This window comes from Sander lucioperca, chromosome 18 (genome assembly GCF_008315115.2).
Source record: "Sander lucioperca isolate FBNREF2018 chromosome 18, SLUC_FBN_1.2, whole genome shotgun sequence".
Classification (NCBI taxonomy): domain Eukaryota; kingdom Metazoa; phylum Chordata; class Actinopteri; order Perciformes; family Percidae; genus Sander; species Sander lucioperca.
In genome coordinates, this window is record NC_050190.1 from 13,352,450 (window position 1) to 13,380,405 (window position 27,956).

The 27,956-nt window shown below is 40.3% G+C and overlaps 1 protein-coding gene across 3 annotated transcripts; it reads left to right on the top strand.

The window, feature by feature from the left end:
* tmem63c (transmembrane protein 63C) lies at positions 1-27,949 on the top strand. 3 transcript variants are annotated; one of them, XM_031278701.2, is made up of 23 exons: positions 1-176; positions 10,573-10,798; positions 13,607-13,686; positions 15,055-15,142; positions 17,083-17,120; positions 17,865-18,007; positions 20,251-20,302; positions 20,404-20,512; positions 21,102-21,175; positions 21,307-21,387; positions 21,468-21,588; positions 21,774-21,907; positions 22,063-22,185; positions 23,316-23,469; positions 23,565-23,671; positions 24,308-24,394; positions 24,513-24,578; positions 24,688-24,850; positions 24,957-25,062; positions 25,884-26,051; positions 26,157-26,269; positions 26,351-26,425; positions 26,741-27,949. In XM_031278701.2, the coding sequence occupies exons 2-23, from the start codon at positions 10,589-10,591 to the stop codon at positions 26,969-26,971; spliced, it is 2,523 nt and encodes an 840-aa protein (XP_031134561.1). In that variant the 5' UTR covers positions 1-176; positions 10,573-10,588; the 3' UTR covers positions 26,972-27,949. The 3 variants fall into 3 exon arrangements, with proteins under 3 accessions (XP_031134561.1, XP_031134564.1, XP_035850493.1); XM_031278704.2 differs by lacking the exon at positions 1-176 and adding an exon at positions 7,316-7,778; XM_035994600.1 differs by lacking the exon at positions 1-176 and adding an exon at positions 8,553-8,625.
* Positions 27,950-27,956: the final 7 nt, after the last annotated feature.

Genomic DNA, 27,956 nt, shown 5'->3' on the forward strand with positions numbered 1-27,956 from the left:
CAGACGAAAGCAAGACATCAGAGTTAAAGCATTACTTGACGCTCCCTCAAGGCAGGTGTTTTATTGTCAGACGGCCCCTGAGTAGGTGGGAGTTTCTCTTTTTTCTTGGTGTTGGAGAAAAAACACAGCAGCACCCCCATCATCACCAGACGCCAGCGATCAGGAAGCTTTCTGAGGTGAGCGATGTGAATTATTTTAGAAGTCATGTATCCGTGTGATGATCTTAACGCGAACTGGAGGGGTTCATGGCGCTATTTATGGCGCAATCGTTTTCATTAAGTTACAGAGCTGCAGGAAGGTGGGTGTGCAGACTGTTTTGAGTGCTGCAGTAAACGGGTTAACACAGAGTCGCCGAAATGTGAATGATAGCAGAGATAAACACATTTTCTTTTAATTATAAAAAACGGATTTTAGAATTAAGTGAAATCTAAACGTTGAAAAGCTCATTGCATCATGGTACGATGAGGATGTTTCTGGCAACGTGTCAGACTATTACACGCAAAAAGATCTCACTACAACACCTATTGTTCCTCATGAAGTCAATTGGTTGGGAAACCTTTAATGAGCCCTTAACTGTAATTCGGTTCCCATTGGTATAATAATAATAATAATAATAATAATAATAATAATAATAATAATAATAATAATACATAAGGGATCTTTAGGCTTCCAGCCATGCTGTGGCTACCTTCTCGTCGTTGTTGTTGTTGTTGTTGTTGTTGTTGTTGTTGTTGTTGTTGTTGTTGTTGTTGTTGTTGTTCTGTTGGATTTAAACAGACACAAAGCCTTTATTGGTCAAGTGAGCAAGTAGTTTGACCTGTTGAATCCATGCTACATATTCAGCAGGTTTTAACACGGTCTGACTGGCCCTGTTGCGTTTCTGAAGATATTCCTGAGGTAGAGATCTCATAGTTGTTTAGCCTATATAGCCTACTGAGTACATTAGCCATATAGTGAGGCTGAGTTTGAAAAAAAGAAGTTCACTGGGAGAAAGGTCTTGTTTGTAATGGAGAATATTTAGTAACTTATATGGATTTTAATGAGGTTTCAGAGAGTCGTATTACTAATAAGTGGAGGTCAGTATACACACAACTCATCATATCTGAGGATAAATGATAGTGATGATGGCAATTAGTGTTGTTTATTCATCAGAGAGCTCAAGCTCTGTCATATTTCCAGGCTCCCGTTTTTTAAATTTTTCATAGAGAAGGTGTGCTTTCTAAAAACATTTCAAGAAGGATTTCAGGGAAATTCCTTTATTACTACAAGCGTGTCATGGCTTTAAACTCACTCTTTGGAGTACATCAATTACTGCAGGTTCAAAATGTCACTTTAAAAAGTTAGCAGCTTTTGAAAAGTGGACACCATTGGAATTTATTGGAGCTAACATGTTCAAGATGACCACAAACTCCAACTTTTGACCACAACCTTTTAATCAAACAGGTGGTGATGTTTGATGTGTCTATTAGCTAATGTATATCTGGTTGTGCAGGTAAACCCTTGCATACCATTAAATCTATGTGTTTTATTAAAAGCGTAATTGACTCAGGTGTCAATTGATGTGTGATTTGACTCCTTTTTGATTGTCTTGTTCAGCCTGTGGCTATACTATTTTTTATGTTTTAATGTCTGATTAAGGTTTATGACCTCAATGAAGTGCTGATAGTGTGCAAGAGTTTACTTATTTTGAGTGTTTGATAATCCAAAGATTTTCTGTGCGCTGACACACTAAAATTTGATGCAACACTTCAAAAGGAAGGGTGTACAGTAAGTCTCCCAAGAATAGAGAGCAAATGAATGCTGGTCATCTTTGAGTGTCACACAGACATTAATATTTCAGGAGACTCTAAGCTGAGATTGAAAACAGAGCTGGGAGATGGATTTGTGTATTTATACATTATCAAACAGCTGCTGAACAGTGTGTGACATGTTTGAGAGAATCGTGCATAGGCCTCTGTTCGTGGATCTGGTTTGTTTTCACTTTTTTTGTTTCAGCACCTTGAGCAGGTGGACAGCTCCTGCTGCACAGGATGATCAAACCATAAAAACAGTGGAGTGGGTGCACAAAGATCCTTTGTGGGTTTTATTCATACAGTGCAAAACATCAGAATTACATACTGTTTTGCATCACATGGAGTGAGGAGTTTAAGAGTTAAAGACAAACCAAACACTGTGCAGATGAATAATGTCCCCTACACAAATGTTTAAGCTCCAGGAATGTTAAAAATCAAACCAGTAGGAGGTTTAAGCGTTACTTGTTTATTGATCTAGTTAAAACATATTTTAGTTACATTAAATCTCAATCTTACATCAAATGTGTAGGGTTAATTCAAGGAATTATTATTTATATATTGATTTTAGTGTCCTTTGTCACTGGCCATCTTTTGTTCCAGTTATGAGTTAGCGGTGTTAATATACATCTCAACAAAGCTGTTGGCAAAATTGATAAAATCTTCCATCAAGATATGCATCATTTTACATTTCAATATCAATACTTATAGTGATATAAAGCCTAGGACTACAGGTGGATACTGTATATTGTTGTGTTGCTTTTATTACAGTAATGAATGAGACACTTTGTGCCCAGACTGGGAATCTGTGAGGAACAACCCACACCGTTAACAGATTTCATACACTACTGTGTAGCACCGCACAGACAACTTCCTGTGTACTTTCTCCCCTGCCCTCTCTGGTAGTGATGAAAATGATGGTGCCGTGGTGATGGCAAAGATGTATTACTGTGACTCATTTCCCCAGCTACATGTCACAGGGCTGCTGGGTATGAAATAAAAATGTCAGGAAACACTTTGGTAAAAGCCTCTTAACCGAAAATTGAACACAAACACAAAGAATATTAGAACAAAACAGCGGCTGACGATTTTGTGAAACCTCCATTTGTATCTTGCCTGCTATCTAACCACAACAGTTATGTACCATAGGCTAGGCTTTGCTCTTTTTATGTCTGCTGTGGAGAGTAGGCTCCCTGCTATTTGAGATTCCTGCTGTAAACTTTCCTGCTATTCCACAGGGGTCCACCATCACAGTGGTACTGACGCATGCAGCATTATAACTGTTGTCTCATACACAGATAACTCACCAGCAACCCCAGATATCCTCTCACTTGTCACATATTGTATACTGTATGTTGTATATGCACTGTAGGCAAGTAGTTATCTGATACCTGCAGGTTTTTAAGATTATTTTTTTGGGGCATTTTTAGGCCTTTATTGACATGACAGCTTAAGACGAGAAAGTAGAGAGAGAGGGGGAATGACATGCAGCAAAAGGCCGCAGGTTGGAATCGAACCCATGGCCACTGCCGCAAACACTGAGCCTTTGTACATGGGGCGCACACTCAACCAGGTGAGCTACCCAGGCACCCCTGCAGGAGCTCTTTTTGTAGCAAAAGATGTCCTGCAGGTATCAGATGTTGTGATATGAGCAGACTTTGTCTTCTAGTTGGCATTGATCTAGATGTTCAGTCATCTATAAATGAACACAGTGGTGTTTTTTGTATTTTTGTTTTTCATTTTTTCATTTTCTACAAATGACAAATTTCCCATTAAAGCTGAAACAATCAGTCAATTAATTGATTAGTCTTATGACAGGAACAACAATTTCTTTTGATAATCAATCGATTGTTCTGGGTATCTCCGGATTTTGCACCATTGGTCGGGCAATACAAGATGTTCAAACATGTCAACATGGGCTCTGGGAACTTTAACTATTTTGTGCTATTCTATGGATAAAATAAATTATTGAAAATTCAAAAGAATAATTGGCAGATTCATTATTAATTAAAATGATAGTTTCAGCCTTTCTTCACATTATTGCTGACCATTTAGACCGTATGTTTTTAGATTGATTTACTACCTTCCTAACATCAATTGCCTGCCATTAATGTGATTACAATATGAAAATTAGCTTACTGAGACCTGAAAATTGATACTCTGGCAAAACAGGCTTTGCATTGAGAAGCTGTATTTTCAACATTAAAAAAACAATAAGTAAACAAGGATGTTGAGAAAAGAATAATCTAGATTTGGACATTACCTGCATTGTAAAGGCTGCTCGTCTCTCAAATCTGACATGTTGGAACTTTCTTGATCACAATAGTAACAGTCCCTGAAGGTAACTGCATTACCACACAATTGCAATGTAACTTTGACGACAAATAAATGCATCGTAAGCACATTTCTATGCTTGAAGTTCATTTTCATACCATACTTAAATTAATGGAAACCAATGGCTTCTTTTGAATATGATTAACAGTAGTGTAATATTATTAAAAAGCATTGTAATTTACATACATCAAATGTAGGTGCAAGGAAAGTAAATGCATGATTGACATTATGTCATATGTTGAGACATGTTGTATTTTGACTATTTTGCATGTTCCTTTTAAATATGGTTAAGATGCTTACAGAGAGTTGAGATTTCTCTAAAGGAATCTGTTCTAATAAGCAGTGGTTGCACTTCTTTGTAGATGTGGGAGTGAAGGTAATTTCAACTCTGAGACTCAGGTTTTCTCACAGGCCCATTTTTAGGATCAGCTCCAGCAGTATGAGAGGTTGTGGGTGGAATTTTCCAGAAGCTCGGAGGTATGCAGAGAAAACACAGATTGTGCAGGTTCTGTTGTTCTGCGTCAGGTTCATCCAGCACACATGTTGAACTGAAGCCATCACTAATGTCAGATGGGTTCTGATAAGGAACAGCCCAGTCCACACAGCAGCAGCAGGACAGGCACACAGCGCTCTCCTGGGGCCCTACTGAGCATGTGCAGCCAGACAGGAAGCAGGTGTTTGGTTTGTTGAGCACAGCCCTGTGTGTGCAGTCATCACAGTCATACTATGGCTCATTCAGCCTTCAGAACGAGGCTGGGTGGGTGGATGCTGCATTAACTGTGTGCTCTGAGCAGACACACCTCGGTGATCTTTGTTTGTGTGTTGTGTGATGGAGAGAGGGTGAGGTATGAAAACAGTGAAGCCTCCTCTCTCCTCCACTGAACAGGTGGTGAGCAGATTGGGCTAAAACCTCCACCCCCTCTCCCCCTCAGGCTGAGTCTAATGAGGATTGCCCATCCACACACCCCAACACCACCCTCCAACCAAAACCATTACAGCTAAGATGCACTTACACATGACATCCCCATTAAAATATCCCAACAAACTACAAGAAGATACACTCTATGGTCTAAGGTATGTGGCTGCTTCTGTACACAAACTAGGCTTATTTTCATGGTTTTGGCCAATCAGTTCTAATTTAGGGAAAATAAATATTGATTCTACAGCATACAATGATATTTTAGACAATAGTGTGCTTCCAATTTGCATCGAAGTTTGGGAAAGGCCATTTCCTGTTTCAATGTGACAAGGCTCCAGTGCACAAAGCCAGGTCCATAAATAAAGAAAACCCAATCTGACCCTCTTTGGGATGAATTGGAGCCAGGCCTTGCAGCACTACATCACAGACTAACTTTATCTCACTGATGTTTTTGTAGCAGGGAGCAAATCCCTGCATCCAGGTTCCAATATCTTGTGGAAAGCCTTCCCAGAAGAGTGGAGGCTGTTTATGCAGCATATTAATGCTCAGGGCTTTAGAATGAGATCACATATAGGAGTAATGTTCAGGCGTCCCTGCTTGCCATGTAGTGAATGTAAGTGAATGAGAGCATCGATACACCCCACATGTGATTTTGCAAATGCGCCGTCTGATCTCATATGACATTATTAAACCATCAAGCAGCGTCTGGTCCATGTACAGTAGATTATTGGAGGGCTTACCTGTGACCTGAAGGAAAGAAGAGTCAAAAATCCACCACAGGTGCTCTTTGGTGTATTGATGGGAAAACTACAGGGGGTAAACAAATAATATAAGCTCCTGATGAAAAACTCTGAAATACCTGCCCAGCTCCAAACTTCAGACAGACAAAGTTAGTAACTAGCCAGTGAATATAATGGAACACCTGGCAACCTAAAGAGAGAAAGAAAAAGAGAGATGTTTGCCTTTCATACTGCAAATTAGAGGTACTGTAACAGATCAGTCATCTCATGTCATGTTTCATGTTTTATTGGCTTGTTAACAGTTTATCAGTGAAGGATTGTTTTAACAAAATACCTTTTAAACACCAGGAATTCCATAATCAGGGGCTCAGTTTTAGATTAACATGCAGAGCTGAAAATCACTCATGAATATTCTACCAGCTCTGGGCCTTTGAGATTAAGCTGTTGACAGGGGAAATGTCAAACCACTCCCTTCCATGCAGGTATCATGGAAGGAAAAAAAATGCATGTTTAACAAGGCTACAGTCAGTGCAGTCAGGAAGAGAACAACAGCTCTGAAAACATTACTCTTTTATTTATGGTGATTGCAAGTTGTCCTTGGGGGTGGTCTTTTATCTCACAGTGGCTGGCAGTTGATACGATGCACAGGTTTGGAAATCATCACAAGTTCACATTTTATTTATGGTTCATCTCTCTGGCAAAAAAGGAATCTTTTTGAAGCAATCTCTCTCTCATTCCCTCAGGCAGATAATGAATCTTGATCCAATGGAGTGATTTGACGACGGGAGAGAAAATGCTGTCCACCAAACGGTTTATGTTGTAAATTAAGTTTTGGTGCTTCTGGGAATATGTTTAGATGTAAAGATGTTTACTGTCATGGCTTTTTATAAGATAACATACTGTAGATTCAGCGTCTCATTTCAGCATGACAAAGCACTTGTTGAGGGATCTAGTAAAGTGATTTAAATGATGGTAAAAGTGAGTAGTGGCTGCCAATGCGCTTGGTTTAAATCTTCACAGGGAACTTTGTTGCACACCATCCCTCTCTATCTCCCCAGTGTTTTAAGCCATGATGGGTAGTGTCAGTCAATCCACCACTTTGGTCTATAAACTGAAATATGGCCAAATACCTACAAAACTAATTCCCATCAGCCTCAGCTGTACTTTGTGTTTAGTGCTAATTGGCATATGCTTAGCTGACCATAGTAAACATTATGCCTGCTGAACATCAGCATTTTTTATTGTCATCGTGAGCAGGTTGTCATGCTAGCATTATCATTTAGCTCAAATAGGTACAGCCTCGTAGAACGGATAGCACGCGCGCACGCACACACACACACACACACACACACACACACACACACACACAAAGAGAGATTGGTGCAATGAGCTGATTATCTGACCTGAGCTAGCTTTTTCCTCTTTACAGCTTGCCCAGGCTTTTTCTTTTTGCTTCTCCGACTCAAACTCAGGTATATCTCATCACCAGCTCACAGCTCTTGTATTGACTTCAGCATCTGCGATCATAATAGTCTAACTGAGCACAGAGGAGGGATTTCACTCATGCTGCCAGGGGGAGGCACAACACTGCTACCCAAGCCAAACATCAGTTTGTTATCTACTGCGTTGGCTTGGAAGCCTGAGTCAGGGCTGAGAAGGAGAGAAATGAGCAGAGGGAAAGGATTATACTTCAGATTTGCAGAGTTCAATAAGCTGGAGAAGAAATGTATACCATGGGATAACTGTGAGCATGTTTAGGGGTGAGGCAGAAAGAATATCCATGGAGTCTTGTGGCTAAACTGCCGAGTCATGTTGTGACGTTTGTCCAAATGATGTGTGAAATGTTGTGTGAAACCAGCCTGTATCCTTCAGCATCCTGTTCTGTTCTGGAGGTGGAGAGGAAGAGTTTTACTGTTAGCATCAGCAGCCAGCAGCATTCAAAATGAAAAATTCGTCTGATGCAGGAAGAAGAAGCAGCATAATGAGCCGATAAAGGTCTGTTTAAGCTTCTGCATGTCACATTTAGTTAGAGCTTCAGTTTACAGCTAGCTAGTTGTGTTTTCTTCCATAGAAAGGCATAATTTCTGTTTGATTTAGCTCCTGCTGCTGTGTCACAATTCACATAGTCACTTTTTGATTTGTTTGCTACCATCAGCTCATCACAGGAATATAAAAATTGGCACAGAACAGTTTACTTTTTTTTTACTGCAGCTTTCCATTTTAGGCTTTTTCAACATGATGCTTAAATTAATTAATAAATAGGCAGTTAGTGCAAACAGTATCATTATCATAATTAGTGCCTTTTATCTAAATACCACTGAGGCTCAGTCCGGATGCTTTGGTTGATTTATTGTTTTATTGATCACATTACTTCAAAATCTCCTGTAAATCTGTTTGTTAGTTTGTCCATCCATTTGTTTGAAAATGTGTTTACAAAATGACAATTTCTGACACAAAACCTTATCATCCAATATCTGTAAAATATAAAGAATCCAGTAAGTTAAACGCCAATGTTTTATTTTTCTCAAAGAACTGAATGCTCTGTCCTTGTACCGGAAGCCTATGTGGTTTTTAATCCATTTTTAGTTGTAAAATAATCATATTGTGCATATCCATGGCTTATTTATGTATTGGCAGAGAGAAAAGAATGGTGTGATGTATGGTAGATCGGCTTCTGTGGAAACACAACTCTGCAGCCTGCGTTTGTGTATGTTATGGATTTTGCTTTGTGATCCATCCTCAGTGGATTTCCTCCCCAGTTGTCTCCACAGGGAGGGTCAGATGCTGTGTATCTGTCAGCATCTGAATATTGACTGCAAGCCATAAAGTTGCACAATAGGAGGTAAGAATTAGACTACAGTGGTGCAGAAAGAGCTACTAGGGTTGTATTTTTATACTTCTAGTATATCTCCAGACCTCTCTGAGAGTGTGATGTATAGTCCAGCAGCACTATCATTGATCAGCTCGCCCTCCGACACTGGACATCCTGCTGTGGTTTCTGTTGCACAACAAGCGTTGTTTGGTAAATGCTTCACAAAACTGTGATGGTAGCTTCTCAGGAAGTGACATCATTGGCGCAGTGATAAATCAAACCAAGGTTGGGTTCAGTATTGTGTGCCAGTTTGGAGGCCTTTAGCTTCCTCTCTCTTTTTTCGCTTCAATCTCGTGTTACCTCACAGCTCTTGTGAGAGTTGGACAGCAGAGTGCTGTGATGCAGTTTTGGCTGCCATTTACTGCTGCGGAGCACACAGCGTGTTTACTACACTTTGTTACTGTCACAGTAACAACATCTCTCAATATATCTTGGAATCTCATTTTTTTTCCCATGATTGATGTCTTTCACTCAGGTGGAATCGCAGTATTGATGCAAAGCTTTGTCAGTACTCTGTTGCTGCTCCATTTTCTCAGATTGTTTATTCACTGAGGAGTGTACACACACTAAGCAGCTGGGAGACAGAACTGTATTGATCTAAAGTGTGGCGAGGGCTCCATTCTGTGGTCATGGCATTGTGAATGAACATATCCTGCACATGCTTCTATAGACAGAGAGAGAAGTGCACAGAAACTGCCAATCTTCAACAAGCTGTTCAAAATTGCAGTGGAGTACGCAGTTTAAGCTTTTACCCTTGTTCTGACTTTTTACAAAATAAATATGCTCTTGTCTACGTGGTAAATGGGCTGTTAGTATCTTCCTGTCACATATTATGGCTTTTCAAAGAGCTTGTGGTATGCCTGTCATCCAATCAGTTTGTCTGTCCATGCAACGTCTCCATGTCCATTTGTCAAATAAAGAAACAGACACAGATCAATAGCTGCTAATGGACTGTGGTCATTAGACTGATCCTTGGAAATGCTATGATAACTGCACTTAGAGTGAGTGTCACTGCAAAGTTAAAAATTAACACAACATTAAATCACAATTTCATTGCTTATTACCAACAACACAGCCACTGTCTTCATTAAAATCCACAAATATCATAATTATATGTAAATAAACTGTAAAGAGGCTTGTATAGGGTGAGTAGGTATTGAAAAGATATGGCAACAAATAACATGACTAAAACTTCTGTTTAAAGCAAGGCTATGCAACCTTTGAGACAATAAATAACACATTCTTCCTCCTATGAAATGAAAAGTTGTATTCATTCAGTTGTATTCAGCAGTAAAACACACATTTTGTCAATCCAATACCTTCAGGGCGATTTTCTGCTACAGCCTTCCTTGATCTGGTATGACCAGTTGCTTATAGTGGCAAAGTTTAGCTAATATTGTTATATAACCCACATTTTTCAGTTTGATGACTTTCTTCCTCTTCTCTTACTGTAGAAATAGCTAGTGTTTTTAGCTAAATGCTAAACAGTAGGTTAGCTAAACTATTAAATGCTAGCATTTAGCCAAGCGGCAACCTCCGGGCCTGAAAAGTGAACCCAATGCAAAAGTGCCTTACACTTCCATTCCTTCTAATAGCCAGCACGGGGCGACTTCACTGGTCGCGAAAAGAAGTCAGATTGTAAAAAGAAATGAACCTACTTGTCACTTAATTTATTACCTCAGTAAACATTTTCCTAACAAGTTTATGGTCTCAATCGCTAGTCTTTTTCAACACAGCATGATTATGGTCTTATTTAGAGTAAAATAGATGATAAAGCAGGGTATGCTTTAGGGCGTTGCTACCATGAGTTCTCAGTCAGATTCACACAAAAAAAAGCCCAAGAGACATACAGTAATTCCAACAGTTGACCAAACTTGGCTAATGGTCTCTTTCTTTATTTCTCTGTTTTTCCTTCAGTTATGGTCCTGTGCTGATGGCGCACTCTGAGCTGTTTGTGACAAGAGCGCCCCCTGTGGAGGGGAGAGCTGTGGAGCTGGATGTTCTGAGCTACCTGGACTCTTTTGGGGAAGAAAACAACACTGCTGAAAGATGCTACCGCTCGCACTCCCGCAGCAGCGTCCTCCAGGGTCTACCGTTTGGAGGGGTTCCCACGGTCCTCGCCATCAATGTCGTGCTCTGGATGGTACAGACTCACACCCAACCACCCAATAATATAGGAAAGCCATGGTCAATTAACATTTGTTTCGAAATTATGTTAAGAAACAGCTTTCGTAATGACGTTTTGCCATTTTCCTATTGTCCCACTTTCTATAATACCCAGTGCAGTTGAATTCTCTTTAAGTTATGCAAATGGAGAGACGTTAGAATAAGGGCTGCAACTGATTATTTCTTGCTTTCATGGTGATGTCTTAAAATGTCTTGTTTTGTCCAACCAACAGTGCAAAATCAAAGGATATTTGGTTTACTATTGAGAAAACCAGAGACTTTTTACATTTGAGAAGCTGGAAATTTGAATTGGCTTTTTTTGCTTACAAAATAAAGTAGAAATGAATTATTACTAAAAATGAATTAATAATATGACAATTAATTCAAAAATCAATAAATTGACTAATGTTTCAGCTCTACTTAGAACCATGTTTGCTGTCTATAATAGGTAGCTTTTTGTCCATATTTTACACTCTGAGTCATCTCTTATTTTATTAAGTTGGCATCTTAGAAATAGCCTCGATAACAAGGTCTGTGAATACATCCAGAGCTGCCAACACCCTGTTGAGATATTGCGAAGAGCCCTGATACGAACAGACAACAAGAGGTGATACATGGTCAGAGGGCTGTTTCTGTAAAAAAAAAAAAAAGGATACAGTATCTAATGGGCATTCTGTCTCAAGTGCTTCACTCTGCTCTTGATGACAATAAAGTACAACAGCAGCATCTGGAGTGTTAGTGGTGCTGGACACCACACATGAATGTATGAAAATAATGCAGATGTCAACACACACATGCTCATTTGTTTTATTAATTAAGAGGACCTTCTGCTTTAAATCCTAACTCTAAATCAAAATTAGGAAAGGCCAATGCCAAGTGTATTATTGTATTGGATTTTAAATATCTATCTCCATTGGCTGATAAAAGTAGGAAGTCAAAGCTGTATATATGAGTCTGCATCTGCAGTAGGCAATGTCTGTATTGACAGTTCCTATAATTATTAGTGTATAATTTTGATGATACTTAAAGGCAAAATTTGTAATCCTAATTTAAACAAAAATGCCGTAATAATAGAAATAAAACTAGGAATATGCGTGGAATCTTCTATTTCTCTTAACTTGACTGGCAAAGTGCACTCCATTTGTTTTAGATGAGTTTACTTACACAAAACTACTTGTTAGGACTGCTACTCAAAACAGTTGTATAATGTCCTTTGTCACTGTGGGGGATCTTTCTAAAGTGTGAGAAAATAACCCTGAGGATGTCAGGATGTCATCAGGGTTACCTCGTCTTGGATTTGAAGACAACGCTTTTTTAACAGAAAGCCTGCAGTCCAAGCTGGAAGCATGACATTTGAAATATATACTTTTTTACCAGCTGGGAAGGATATAATGAAAGTTGCTACCAGGTTATGTTATGGGAATTGATTATCCAGTGTTTTTGGAGCTGGACCTATACTAGGGACTAAAGGCCTCTGCTGCTTTATTTTTGACTATACTTTTTTTAATCTGTCCCTCACAAGTCCCTCAACTTTATGAAAGTGCAATAGTATATGATAAGCAAAGAAACAGAAACATTTTGGAGACTTTTTGTATATGTCAGGCTTTTGGATCTCATAATAATGTACAAAAACACACACACGTTATGTGCATGTCATACGACATCAAATTGCAGTAAATCTGCATGTTTGAATTTTCCTCTCATGTAGTATATAAAACAGTGTATACACTGTTTACAGACATAGTTGCATATTTTTCCTACTGTCTCCAGATAATAATAGGCTGTCAGGCATTGTCAAGATTGATCTCCACACTTATATCACTCTCAATCTGCCACCTCCGTGTTTTAATTGGCTCATTTTATCGCTGCTAGGTTGTCAAGACAACACATAGGGTCAAGCGGTGTCTCTTAACGACAAGCATGAGTCAAAGCTTGCTTCCCCCCCAGGTGACGGGAGCACGCCTCTGCATCAATTCCATCATCATACAGAATAATAATAAATCATCAGCGGGACTTAAGGAAACATGCCCATGCATCAAGTCCAAACGAAATAAAACAACAGGGAGGGGTTTGGACCCTGACTGTTAATGTGATCACGCACTCATTATTCAGCTACAATCCTTCATCAAGGCCACCCCGATTGTCTGGCTCTATTCAGCTTTTATTATATCTATTATTGAGAGCTTTTTTCTGATTTACATGGCTGCCATCCCTGCCCACTAAACCAAATGTCTACTAAACTCTAATGAGTTAATAATTTAATGCTGTAATTAAAATCAAACAGTCATCCGCACTTTTACTCCATTTGCATATGTCAACATTCATCCATCAGCGCCAAGTTATGCTCTTTATATTGAACCAGGGCTGTTAAGCTTGAATCCACTGTTGTTTATAATATGACACTGAATAGGCTTTTTTGTTTAATTTTTGATGCTACCTCTCCATTTGTGGCAGAAAAGAGGAAATTAATTTGTTCTTGCTATTGACTACACTCATTTGTCATCAGTGCACATGTGTTGACGTGTGCATGCTGACCTGTCTGGTAGTTTCCAAGACAACCACGTACCACTCTAAAGAAAGAAGATGGTTCATTATTGCTGCTGCATTTTGAAACTGTCTATTATTTGTAGGCTTTTTATGAGAATGCAGAGCCGGGGCACAGCTTTCAAATGGAGCAGTATGAGAGAGGTTTTGAGAGAGGCCCAGAGTAAATGAGGATGTGCGTGATTGTGTAAATCAGATTCTCAGGAGCTTCATACATTCATATTCTTGTTCTGTGTTACAGTTCTTGTTGCTCATCTTCTCCTGTCTGAGGAAGGCTGCATGGGACTATGGCCGCCTGGCTTTGCTGATGGAGAATGACAGGTAAATCCATCACTTGCTGTCTTAATCTAAGAATCTGATACACTTGCTGGTTTGTGAGCCATGACAACATTTAAGATGGAGAAATAATTCTCAGAGGAACCACTCCTGAGTCCTGATCCTGAAGCCTCAGCGCCCTCTGCTGAGTACAAATGGTACTGTGTAGGAGGCAAATTACTGTAAAGAGCTACTCTGCCTTGCTTCTAATAATCATTTGTTGTTATTGGACTGATAACTTTGGCATGTCATATTAACAGTGAAAATATCAAAGTGTTAACACACGCCAGACATACACATACGTAGTATATGTAAGCACAGAGTTGTTCGGATGGAACAGTCTATTTACTCTTTTTTTTTTTAGGGCTACAACTAACAGAAATTTGGAAATAAATTGCTTGATTTGTCCCAACCAACCTTCCTAAAACCATAGTATCAATTTACAGCAATATAAAACCAACAAACCAACAAACCCTCACATTTTAGAAGCCTGAACCAGCCAATGTTTGGCAATTTCACCTTGATAAATAACTTAAAAGGTCCAGGCTAGAAGGCTGATGTTATTCTATATTTTTCTCATTGCCAACAAATCCCATAAAAAGATCAAAACAAAAATGTGTTAGTCCATCTCTCAATACTTTACCAAACTTATTTTCCTATACTTTTTACCCTGTCTGTGGCACTCAACCCAGTCTACTATAGTTTCTAGGAGAAACAGGTCCCAAATATAAGTTTCATTTTTATAAGAGGCTAAATCATTTCCAAAAACATATGCGCACTGTAGTACTTTAGCAAATGTTACTCAAACAAGTAATGCATGTGTGTGGAGTAAGAAAACAATAGAATATCACCAGACTTATCCTTTACACAATTAATCAATTATCAGATACCTTTAAAGGATGAAAAACGAGTCAAGGTCCACACAGTCGTCTGCACAAATTTGCAGCAGTTTTCCTCTGCTTGACCTGAGTTTCCTATCCAGGGGAGTGCAGGCTTGATTAGTTCTGCCTAACCAGCAGCGGCTTCATAGTACCTGAGGGCAAGCAGCATCTGTGTGTTTTGCCAAGTTGTCCTCTCTCGTATACTATTTAATTATGCGGCTTAATTTGACACACAGTTGAACTGTCAGTGGTACGGCCCAGAGAGAAATATCTACAAATTCAATCATCACACTGGCTTTATTGGATTCGACCATACTGAATGTCTTCATTCTGAATGTCTTTTTTTATGTATACACACACAGGTTTCAGACTGTGAAACTGTCTAGAGCAGTTACATTATGTTACATATTGGATGTATTGATAAGGTTGTGTCAGGCCACAATCAATATGATGATCTTGCTATTTATTTGTTCATCTTCTCTTCCCAATTCAGTCTCACATCCCTGTTTTATGGAGAACCAAGTGAGAAAGAAAAGTCTCCGTCAGAGTCTAGTCCCTCCGACTCTGAGACCAAGGACATGGTGAGTTTTGTTTTGTTTGCCTGCGCGGAGAGTTTTCCATCAGCTCCTAAAGCACCAAAGAACCCCGTAATAGCATTTTCGGATAAATTAAAGGTACCCTGTGGATTCCATCCTTGTTTTGTTTACACCCAGCCTCTCTCAACAAATCATATTTTATGTGTCCTTTAGGTCTAACAAAAATGTTAAATGCATTCCATACCTCAAAATATTTGCAGTTTATGTGTTGAAACCTGCATTGTTCCCATTCTAAGTTTACAGCCGAGTGTGGTTCTGCTGCCTTACTTTAAAGTTGCACTAATTCATATTTTTTCATTAACAATGTATCAAATAACTATGTGTAATGTGAAAGGGGTCACAGCTAGTGACAAAACCACAAAGAAAGATCACTCTGCAGTTTCTTTCAGCTATATGGAGTGTTTATTGTATCTTTTAGTTCATTGTTTTGATTTTACAGCGCTCAAGATCCATTCTTATCAACCTAGTTTCTAGCCACAGCAGGCAACCATTTTCAGCGAAAAAGCTCTGATAAACCCACTGTATGCTTTCTGTCCTGCACCAAAGTTACCAAAGCAACTACAGTAGCTAGTGGAGCATTTAACAGGAATACAAATTTGATTGGTGGAGACCAGAGTTAAAAGGAGAGTGAAAATTGGACTTAGAGATCAGATTAACACAAAATCGACTTTGAATGAATGCTAATGTTGCTACTTATCAGCTGGATGTGTAAGTAGGCATGCATTGACATATGGCAAACTAGCGAAAATAAGCTGTTATAGCTAATGGTGCGACAACAAAGTAAACTGGCTTAGGCCTACTAACCCAGGAAAAACAGTGCCACCTCTGTGTCGGTCCAAAATCCTCTCCATTTTTAGTTTTGTCACCCAACATATCTACATATCTTTTTTTTGCTTTTTCCATTCAATACTCTTTCTTTTTTCTCCTGCCTTGCTGCCCTGAGCTCTTGTGCAAAACTAGAGTAGCCGAACAACTTCGCTCCAAACAATGGGGAAAATGTTCCACTATGCTTCCTCTAATGCCAGCCAGTGCACCTCGGCACACAGCATGGTCACGTCCACAGCAACTGAAGCCAGGAAGGGCAATCAGACTCTTAGGTGCTCATATCATGGCTGTGAGATACTACAAAGACAATGAAAGTTGTGTCACAGGTAAAAGGTGACAGTCTACTTGTGCAGTACACATACAATATTTATGCTGGTAGAACACATGCAAACAATAAAGGGACCTGATCAACCTAACCCTGCTCTACAACGCCACTAGTGGTTAAAAACTCCACAATAGTAAAATTAGGGTAAAAAATCATAGTATTTGAGTAGAAGACTGATAAACTCCAGTTTTCTGTATACTGCAAAATATAAAGGAGAAAGCATTATGGGAAATGTAGAAACAAGTCAAATTTTTAAGAAACACTATTATCAACAATACCACTGATGTTAGCCAGTCTATCAGTCTTCCTGATCATGTTCTCATTTATTATTTACAGTAACTATACCACAGTGTCACAGTTAATTTGTCAATGATATATTGATGTCTGCACTTTTACAATAACGTCCACATGACTAAGATTGCATTGCGTCAACTGTAAGAGGAAAGTTTGGCTCATGACTCAGCTGTGAGTCCATGACACCTGTGTGATAGACTGAGGTCACTATCTGCATGTCTATAACAGTGTAAGACAAAGAGTCAGACTGGAGTCATCGTCCTGTGCCTACTCAAAGCTGAGGCTGCAGTAAAGTGGTTACTGCTCCAGGCTAGACCTATTAAATCTCCCCCTCTGTGTCACTCTGAGACCTTATTGCTATGCAAATAGTGGATGCATGCAAATAGCCAGATGTGGTATGCACAGTCTTGCATACATATGTAATTTATATATCTTAAATAACTAATCCGTTGGATGTTTTATGATTCTCCTCTCCTTTCAGGGCTTCTGCTCGTGGCTCTCATCACTTTACCACATGAAGTAAGTGCACAAAGCAGTTGCCCTTGTAATTATTTTTTACCCTTCTCTCATCTTAGCTTCCATCCTTTTATTGGCCCACTGTCTTCAAAGCTGATGTAACCGGCAAATGTAAAGTCTCTTGTTATATGTCATTTAGCAGCAAAAACAAACGAGTCTGGGCTCATGCGACCGCCGGTGCCGTGGTTTCCCCTTGAATATTTGCTCTTGCTCCAGTCTGACTACACACAACATATTTAGGCCTGTAAAAGGCGATTACCACGGTGTCCATGGTTTCCATAGTATTATGGCAGGGTTTGGTTGCCTCTGTTTTTAGCTCCTGTGCCAGCATCTCGCTCTGGGAAAGTGTAAACCCACCCTGAGAGTTCGCAATGTGTGGGCCTTCGTGTGACTAGGGTGCCCCTCTTTTCTTCTTTTTTTATTCTTTATGTTTTTGTTTTTGTTCTATTTTTATGACACTGGCTTTCCTGAACCTCCCGCCTGGTAACCACAGCTTCTGGCACCAATGTAGTGGTGCCATAGTTTTAATCATGATGAGATATAAACTGTAGGCCCATTTGTCCTGCAAATAGACAGACCTGCATACATATCGTAGGTTAAGATTGCACAGCTCTGATTATCATCACATGTATATTGTGTGAAAATTCAATTATTGACACCTGAATGCCATGTAGCATACAGAGTTTGGGATCTCTGGATTATGGGATTAAGGGATTCTGAATGTTTCCCCTCTCTCTATTTCCTCAGGGATGAGGAGATACGTAGCAAATGCGGCATTGACGCCGTCACATACCTGTCCTTCCAGCGCCACATCATCCTGCTCATGACAGTGGTTTGCCTGCTGTCTTTGGCTGTAATCCTGCCGGTCAACTTTTCCGGGAACCTCCTGGGTATTTTTGTCTGCAGATGATGGTCTAGAAGGCCGACTGTTTGAAAAGCCAAGGGATATCCTTTACCATAGGGGAGGCACATGGGGCATCTCGCAGGCCACACAGAGACAATTACACACACCTACACACCTAAGGATTTATTGGTTAAATGCACTGAAACTTTAGCTTAAAACAATCACTGTTAAAGCTGAGTTTAAAGCTGGGTTGGCTCAGTGGGTAGAGCAGGTGCACATATATTGAGAGGTTTATTCCTCAACGCAGAGGTCCAGGGTTCGAATCTGACCTGTGATGATTTTCTGCATGTCTTCCCCCTTTCTCACCTAGCTGTCCTATCAGTTAAAGGTGGAAAAAGCATATTGCATAAATGAAATTAGATCAAAGCTGAAATCAATTCAAAAGTTCATTTTAAACTAAAATGAGCCATAAAACAACATTATGAAGTGAAACTATTACTATTTATATACGCTGTTATCCCGAATTAGTTGACTTTACTAGAAATTTGCGTGGAAACCTCTTGCCTTAACTTAACAGGTCAAGTTGTACAGTATTAACACACAACGGTAAGTTGATGCAGTAGACAAATCAAGTTTACATTAGTAGTCATTACTACAAATCATTAGTTAACAAAAGTTATTTTTTCTGGAGTCATGTTGTCTAAAATAAGCATGTTAAGTTAAAGCTTTAGTGCGTAACTTTTTTATATTAATGAACGTCCATTACATTTAAGCCAAATGAGTTGATACAAAGCTAATTAAGAGATAATTACCTCTTCTGAAGAGTCCATCATGTTTTTTTAATCCTCAGTGTCCTCCTTGGCTACTAGCAACTGCGTGGGGGAGGGGTGGGGGTGGGTTCGGTGCGCGATCACGAAAGGCTTGTAGCTTATGGACGCACTGACTATTTTGTTGTCATTACTTAAAATTCCTCATGGGGGTGCCAGAACCTACGCACTATAGCTTTAAACATGCAGAAGAAAACATCAGGCAACTTCTCACTATTAAAGATATGTGTTCACATACTTTAAATATTGTTTTGCTTAGTTTGAAGAACAATGTATACTATACATTTATTCCAACATATCAGAAAATTTAACAATACACATATGCACTCTCTCACTCATTGGATTATAATGAGTAGATAGGTTCACTCAGCAAAAAGAGCTACTTCTACCCTGTGTATTTGCCTCTTACCATCTTTTCACTGCCCAGGGGCCAGACTGTCCCCATCAGACTGTGGTTGTACTGGGCAGCTTCCAGATATGGAATGTGTAATTGTGTGAATATGACAGGTCGTCGTTGCAAATGAGAATATGTTCTCAATCGACTTACCTGGATAAATAAAGGTTAAATAAAAAAAAGGAGAGAAACCATTCAGAACAGGTTTTTTTTTTTCATGAGCCTTTACATCACTTTAGCACAGAACAGTTCAAATGACCCCGCGTCTTCCATACAGAAACTTAACATCCTTGGTTATCTCTGCTTAATATGATCTGTACACTACATACTTAAGCTGATTATAACAAACAACTGATGTGATTTAGTAATGAATATGGTTTTTAACAAAACGTGAAAGAATAAGTAGTGACCACTAAAAAGTATAATCACAACTAAATCTGGGTTTACAGTGTACATTTACACAAAGGCTGCATTTTATCTACCGTAATGGGAGTTGCTAGCATACAAGTGCCAATTCATCAAGCCCAGAATTATAGGAATAGAAAGTGCTTAATTTCCTCTTAACATACACATGTAGGTGTCAGGGGTGGGATGGTGCAGAAAATGAGTTGTTAGGGTACAGCAGAAATGCCTTTTGGCAGTTGTGTGCTTATTTTGTAGGAAGCGTTGAGTAAGCGATTCCATAACAGGATGAAGGCAGGAGCCATTATGGGGTCTACGAGGAGCTGGGCTGTCCACAGAAACTTTTTTATTACTGCTGGCTGTCATCTTATGAACCAGTGTGTCACCCTAGTCATTAAATAAACCACCACCCAATGACAGGCTGCCATGGTAACAGCAAACAAAGGTTGCCCAAATTAAAACAGCAGAGTTAGGCATTACTGCGATGTTTGAATTTTGTGTGAAAATTTCATTGAGATGAGAGAGATGTCATTAAATTGGATGGAAAACATTTTCTCTGAATAGTGACATTGCTTCATTGTAGCCTCCAGACAAAAGAGGAGGGGTTTCGTTTAAGTCAGAAAATTAAAATGTCTCCCTCTCTGTCATGTTTCATTATTTCTACAGGAGACAGTCCTGAAAACTTTGGAAGAACAACACTGGCTAATGTTAGTGCAAAGTAAGTCTGAATGACATTAAATTTCATGAAATAGCACAGAACCATGAAAAACTGGACTTCTATATTCGTTCAAACTACAACAGAGTTTTTGTGCCTCATAGGGACAGCTTTCTGTGGCTCCACAGCATCTTGGCTCTGGTCTACTTCATCATCACGTTGCTGTGTATGGCTCACCACTTGATACGGCTGGAGTACGGAGAAGATGAGAAGGTCTGTCATCATCAAATCATACGGTTTAAACATCAAGGCCTGGCCATTTTGACACTGGAAAAACTATCCTATAAAATCTCATCTTAATAAGTCACTTTCTCTTTTTCAGCGTTTTAGCATGCTAATTAGGGCTAAACACAAAGTATAGCTGACGCTGGTGGGAATGTCATTATAGTTTGCTTCTAAACTAGATTATGATTGCTGTGTTGGATGAAAAGTTAATAGATCACCAAAGTGATTACAATTCATCCTGAGGGGAACATAAATGTGTGTTCCAGATTTCATGGAAATCCATCCAGTAGTTGTAAAGACATTTCACTCTGGACCACAAATGTCAACCTGCTGATGGCGCTAGGGTAAAAGTCAGAGGATCACCAAAGTCATTAGGATACATCCTCTGGGGACAATGGATGTGTGCACCACATTGGTTCATGTAGTTGTTGAGATATTTCTGTCTGAATAAAAGTGGTGAACCGAGAGGCCGGCATTGCCATCCATAGACTGTCCACTTTAGCATGATAAGATGGTGATTTTTTTGTTGTTGCAGTTTATTAAAGCTACTTGTCATGGTGGTTACATTATGTTGCAGGTAGCCAGGACACTGATGATTACCTCCATACCAAGAGAGATCTCTGACCCAGGACTCATCACCAAACACTTCCAGTACACGTTTTCTTCTCTTTTTCATTGTTAAGTCATGATGTTTGATTAATGTCAAAAGGAAGCCCTGACCATTGTACATGCACAATCTCATTGTCTTTATTACGATTACCTCTATTTGCTCCGTTCACTAGTGAGGCCTACCCCAGCTGTACTGTCACTGATATCCGTTTCTGCTTTGATGTCCACAATCTGATGAGGCTGGACTTAGAGAGGTACAGTAGCTGCTACAGATTGGAGCAACACAGTTTGGAATCAGTGTGAGGCTCTTGTCTGAGGATGCTGTGTTTTGCAGACGCAAGGCAATGAAAGGCAGGCTGTACTTTGCCACAATGGCCCAAAAGGAGGGGAAGATCATGATCAAGACCCATCCGTGTGCTCAGATATTCTGCTGCGACATCTGTGGCTTTGAAATGGTACTTTTTTTATCAGCATAATTGGGATTAGTAGGTGCTGCACAAAAAGTATGTTACCACTGGATGGCACTGCAATCCAGAAGTAGGTGCATGCAGCAACAAGATATATCCTGCCACTGTAAATATGGGGATCTCTGAGAGTGAAAGATGCAGTTAGTAATTTGTGCTCTAACTTTTTTCTGCAGGTGGATGCAGAACAGTACTACAGCGAGTTAGAAGAAAAGCGGACAGACGAGTTCAATGCCGAGAAGAACCGCATCTCCATGAAGAGGCTCGGCATTGCCTTTGTGACTTTTCGTGATGAGAGGATGACTGCTGTGTGAGTAAACAACAGCATGACATTGTGGTTTATGTCTGTCAGGTCCTCTCATCACGTAAACCCTGTCACAGCAGGGAGCAGCCATAAAATGTATGAAGTGGCATAAAAGCGGGCATTACTGAGTACTGATGCAGAACACTTGTTTTGTTTTCCAGAATTGTGAAGGACTACGGTTGTGTACGCTGTCGTCGCAGCCCTCAGCAGTCCAGCATCACCACTGTGGTGCAGTCGCATAAATGGGGGGTCAGCTACGCACCTGCTCCCAGTGACATCATCTGGTCAGTAATGACATTACTGGAACTTAAACCTTATTTCCCCTTGATTAGCCTCAAAGTCAACATTTTCCACACTAACAACATCATACTACTTTTCTAGCACTTAAAACAAGGGATATATCCATCTATATGTTATACTTATCCTTTGCATGGTTGCAGGGAGCTCTAACCATTCCCAGCATGCATTGGTACACTGACAGACAATCATTCACACTCACATTTACAACTACAGTACAAGCAATCTATTAACCTAACCTGCTGCATGTCTTTGGACTGTGGGAGGAAACCGAAACAACCCGACGTGGACACATATTGAGTGTATTATCCACTTTTACATGTCTTATGCATCATTCAGACACATTTCCCTGTAATTAACACTGACATATTTGGTATCCTAGAAAGCTCTGGATCTTGGCTAGACCTTAAACCAAAGTTGTGTAGGCTGTAATTTAGTTTGTCAATGCAACATTAGCTTGTAATGATGGACCTCAAAGAGTCTATTTATTTAGACAAGAAGGTACATTATGCAAATTATGTATGTCATCTTTTTCAGAGTAAATGCATTCGCATTTCTACAATATTTTCATTCAGCTCTGGGTTCTTTTTTAAGAACATCAAAATAGCGAACAGCAACATTTAAGATGCATCAATGTGTTTCAGCAGATTTCAACACCATTTAAAAAGCTCATTCTCTATCCATGATTGGATTAGCTATAATGCATGTTTCTTATCTTTAGAGCAAATGCAGCAGTCTCAGTAAGATTATGTAACAAGTAAGTAATGCATATGTATGGGATATTAGCCAAAGAGATTGTAGCGCTCACTGTTCATGCTTAATGCCTGATTGACTGCAGTGTGTTTGTGTGTTGATGTGTTTTCTGCACTAACTAGACGACTGGAGCAGGTACTTTTGTTCCTTCATTAAAACTGAGCGTTGAAGTGTGCTGTTCTCCAGTCCAGTGCAGTGGAAACATGCTCATCAACTCACATACAAGACGCAACTGAGCTTGGCTATTTCAGGCTTATGTCAATACATACAGTACAGGAGTGTCAGGGAAGAGTAGTGTGTTAAATAGGCTGTCTGTCATGTTGGATGATTGTGAATTGAGGCTCATTATTTCTCCTGTCACCAGGGAAAACCTGTCAGTGTGCGGATCTCGCTGGTGGCTGCAATGCGTCCTCCTCAACATCCTCCTCTTCCTGTTGCTCTTCTTCCTCACCACTCCTGCCATCATCGTCAACACGATGGACAAGTTCAACGTCACAAGGCCTGTGGACAGTCTACGGGTCAGAGTTTAATATCGAGTTCAACTGTGTGACCTTAATGCTACATTTGAATCCTTTTCAGTTTCATTAATTCATAATTTTGCTGTCCAATCCAGAGCCCTGTCATTACCCAGTTCTTCCCAACCCTCCTGCTGTGGGCGTTTTCGGTACTGCTGCCCTTTATCGTCTATTACTCAGCCTTCTTTGAGTCCCACTGGACCAGGTACTCACCAGCCATCGACCACCACTCTCCTCTCTCCTCTGAAATGGAAATGCCTTTTCTTTGCTTCTTTAAATGGACCCTTCATGTGTAGCTGTCTGCCTTCCTCTCAACTCTCAGCATTTCTTTTTTTCTCACCTCAATTATTTTTTTCTCTTTCACCCTGTTGCTCTTTTTAACTCTCTCCCTCTCTCTCTCTGTCACTGTCCCTGCACTGTTATTCTGGGTAGGTTGTCATAGAGATCTCCATGTGAGGATAATGATATGCACAATAGTCACCATGCACAGGGGAATGGCACATGGTGACGAGCAGGAGGAGGAGCAGAACTGTGCATAAGGAGACAACCTCACGCAGCACCTACGAGCACCCTTTCTGTACATAAGCACCCCCGCAAACATGTTGTGCAGGCATGATGTGCGAAGGACCAAATGCATGTGAACTGGAACTGGAGTGAAAAGCGTAGTTCGTGCTAATGAACCCAACTGTCCTTTAAATGTAGAGTCAGCTGACTTTACATTACATTGTTTCACATTATGAATTAATTACGTTGAAGGGTACAGCGTATATATGTCTTATAACTAAATATGCGGTGCATAATAATGTTCTTACGATCTCATGTTATTCATTTAATGTCTCAGATCTGGTGAGAACCAAGTAACGATGCACAAGTGTTTTTTCCTGCTGGTCTTCATGGTCATCATCCTGCCCTCACTTGGTCTGTCCAGGTACACTTACAACACATCTACAGACACAAAACAAACATATACATTTTGCTTATATTTTTACCCAATTCTTTTGATTTTACTTTTTAATTGTTTGGCTTTTATTTGATTCTTTCTGTAGTCTGGACCTGTTCTTCACATGGCTCTTCGATGTCAACTTCCTGGAGGAGAAGGAGGTCAAATTCCAGTAAGATTCTTTTTCTTGTTGTAATAAAATGTACCTAGAGTATTATGACTCCTAAAAAGACAATTTGTTGGCAGCCACACACTCAGGCTTCACTGTTTTCTGGGTGCAGGTGTGTGTTTCTTCCTGACAACGGTGCATTCTTTGTAAACTATGTGATTACATCCAGTCTGATTGGCACATCTATGGAGCTACTTCGTATCCCAGCACTGACGGTGTATGCCGTCCGCCTCTGCTTTGCCAAGTCCCAGGCTGAGCGCATTCATGTCAAACGGGTCAGCTGAGCCTTTTATGCTTATCTCAGTGTTTTCATGTCAGGTACATTAGATTGTGCTATGTTTTAAGATGCAACTCTTACTGTGTTTGTGTTTTCATCTGCAGAGCCAGGCCTATGAGTTCCAGTTTGGCCTGGAGTACGCCTGGACCATGTGTATCTTTGCAGTCAGCATGACCTACAGCATCACATGTCCCATTATTACACCCTTTGGTGAGCAACTAATAGGTTACCCTTCTTTATCCTCATCTACCTCTTCCTTCTTTCCACCTTCTGTCTTTCTTTGCAATCCCATCACCTCCCCTCTTAGCTTTGTGTGTGTCGTCTCCCCTCACACTGTAACCTCACTCTCCACCACTGCCTGCCAGTCCGATGCAGACTGTGTGAATTTGCTGCTGTAGTCCCAGACACCCAGACACAGTGAGTTGCGAGCCAGACGCCCACTCTGCTCCTGTCTCTGCCCAGAGCTCGCCAAGCTTCTATTTACTTCTGCAGTCAAATCCTCAGTCCGTTTAGACCCTTTCATACTTACTACCCTGCTGTTCTGTGTATTTTACCTGTGCTGTTTTCTGCAAATTTACTTTTTTGTAAAGGCAGAGCTAAGGCAGATAATCTCATTGGTTGAGTTAAACCTTATTGGGTGGAACCACAAAGAATCAACACAGGATAACTGCCAAACCTGAACAGCAAAATATTCATTTGAAAAATAAACGGAAAATGCTTGTTTTTAAGCCATTTTTTTATTTATTTTTTTTATAAATCAGGTCACACTGTAGCCATGTCACAATAATTGATTTCACATTGCAAAAAAACTTTGCATTGAGCCTCATATATTCAGTGTTTGAGGCCCTAAAGCCTTATGTGTGGGGTTTGGTGGAGGTTGGGAGGTTGGATAGAACAAAATATCACTATGATGTTAAAGGACCATACCAGGTTTTTTAACTTTTCACCTTTAATCAACAACACTGCTGTCCATTTTAAACAGAATGCTGTAGTGTTTTAGATATTTAAATGTGTTTTCCCTGCCCCTCTAGGTCTGCTCTATGTGATCCTGAAGCACATGGTTGACCGATACAACATCTACTATGCATACGTTCCCACCAAACTCAGCCAGCGGATCCACAGAGCAGCCATCAGCCAGGTCATCCTGGCTCCCATTCTCTGCATGTTCTGGCTGCTCTTCTTCTCTATGCTCAGATTAGGTACTTTATCACTTTCCACTTTCTATCCTGTTACAGTTTCTGTAACTGTCATTGTATTTAGAGTGTGACCATGTCATTTCTTGCAATCTCCCCTTACTGTCATAGGTCCGGTGCATCCCATCACCCTCTTCACCTTAGTGTCCCTGATCTCCTGTATTGCCTTTTCCCTCTTCCGCTTGTGCCTTAGGAAGCAACCAGACAAGTCAACGAGTTACCAGGTCAGCTCATAACTCACACAACTATGTTCAGCTGAAGACACACAAATATTGAATGAATGGTATGCATTTTCTTTGTTTCAGATGTCTGATCAGCCAGCAGAGGGGACGTTCACTGATGGAGACAGGAGTACTGTAACATCCACCACTGCCTCCAGTGTACAGTATTACTTTATTCTCTTATTAGCCTGAAAGTATACCATTAACATATCTTACAGGATCATATTATTTTTGACCTAAATACATGATCCTTCAAAGCATATAGGTTATATTCTCTCCAAAAACTGGATTTATAATGTTTTCCATTTAATTTAAAACATTTAATTTGTTCAGATGTTAACTTGGTGCAAGTATTTACATCTTAAGTGTAGGGACCCAAATTTAAAACATACTTTCATCTCATATACTCCCGGTGAATTGAATGATTTACTGTGTGACACCATCATTAACTATATCTGATCTTCCTACCCCCAGCTGTTTGTGGCGTCCGTGCTGCTGGAGCCAGAGCTGGCTTTGACTCCCATGCCCTCCCCTGCCCACCACAGCTACGGCGCCATGGCCAGCTCCCAGAGTACAAGCCACAGCCCAGAGGACGAAGAGGACTGTGAGGAAGGCCACGCCCAGACCCATGAGACTGAGCTCCAAGACCCCCCAGACCCCTACTGCTCCAGCCCGCTCATGGACAGCCATGTGGGCTTCCAGTAACACCAAATCCCCCACGCTGATTCCATGTGTCCTTCACCTGGGGAACACAGATTGCTAAATGCCACAATGCCCCATTTTCGCGTCAGACCTCAGACTCCAACTTAGCTGCCTCAGACCCTGAGACCAGACTTGGCTTGTTAGTAAGGATGAACAACCCTTAGAGGAAAGAATACAGGAGCAGGATCCATGTAAACATCACTATAAATATATAGACAGCAGTTTGCCAAAACATTTCCTGAACCTGTCTCATGGACAAAAAACATCAATCTCTACAGAAGATACATCCCTAAATGTAAAAATTATTTTAGTTGGTTTAGTAAACTATTGGATGCTCTGTGAAAGGGATTCCAGCTTCTTCTATGGCTTCATTTGCAAGTTAAAAAGGTTAAAAGTAATGAAAGGGACTGGGGAGGAATTTCCTTTTCGGCTGCTATCACAGATAGTCTGTCCATCCTGTGTCACTTGAACATGAGTGGAGGTGAAAGTTCCCATCAGTGTGGGTAGTGTGAGCAGGCTTGCCCCGGCAGACTGACAGAGTGGTCTGGGCACGGGTGATATCTGGTTCCTCAGCGACAGAGCTCATGGAGGCTGAGGGTGAGGGCAGCTAGTTGTGAAGCCATCTGCAGTGAGAGAGCAGGCAGACGGAGCAGGGCCGAATGTAACTCAGACATGTACTGTAATATATGTACAATCTCTACAAGAAGGCACAAGCAGCTTGACCGTACCTGAAGCTTATTGTAACTATTATCAATTTAAGGTTGCTATTTTTGCTACAGAATTTCTGGTGTCATTGATATTGTGCTTTGGGTTTGGGGCTTTGGCTACTGGAGATTGGTTAAGGATTTGCAGAGCTGTCCCATCTTAATAAAAGTATTCAGTCATTATGCTGTTTTGACTGTGTATGTGATCCTACTCGATTTTTATTTATTTATTTTATAGGTATATTTCAACATTTGGCATTTTGGCAACAGTTTGCTTTCTTGCT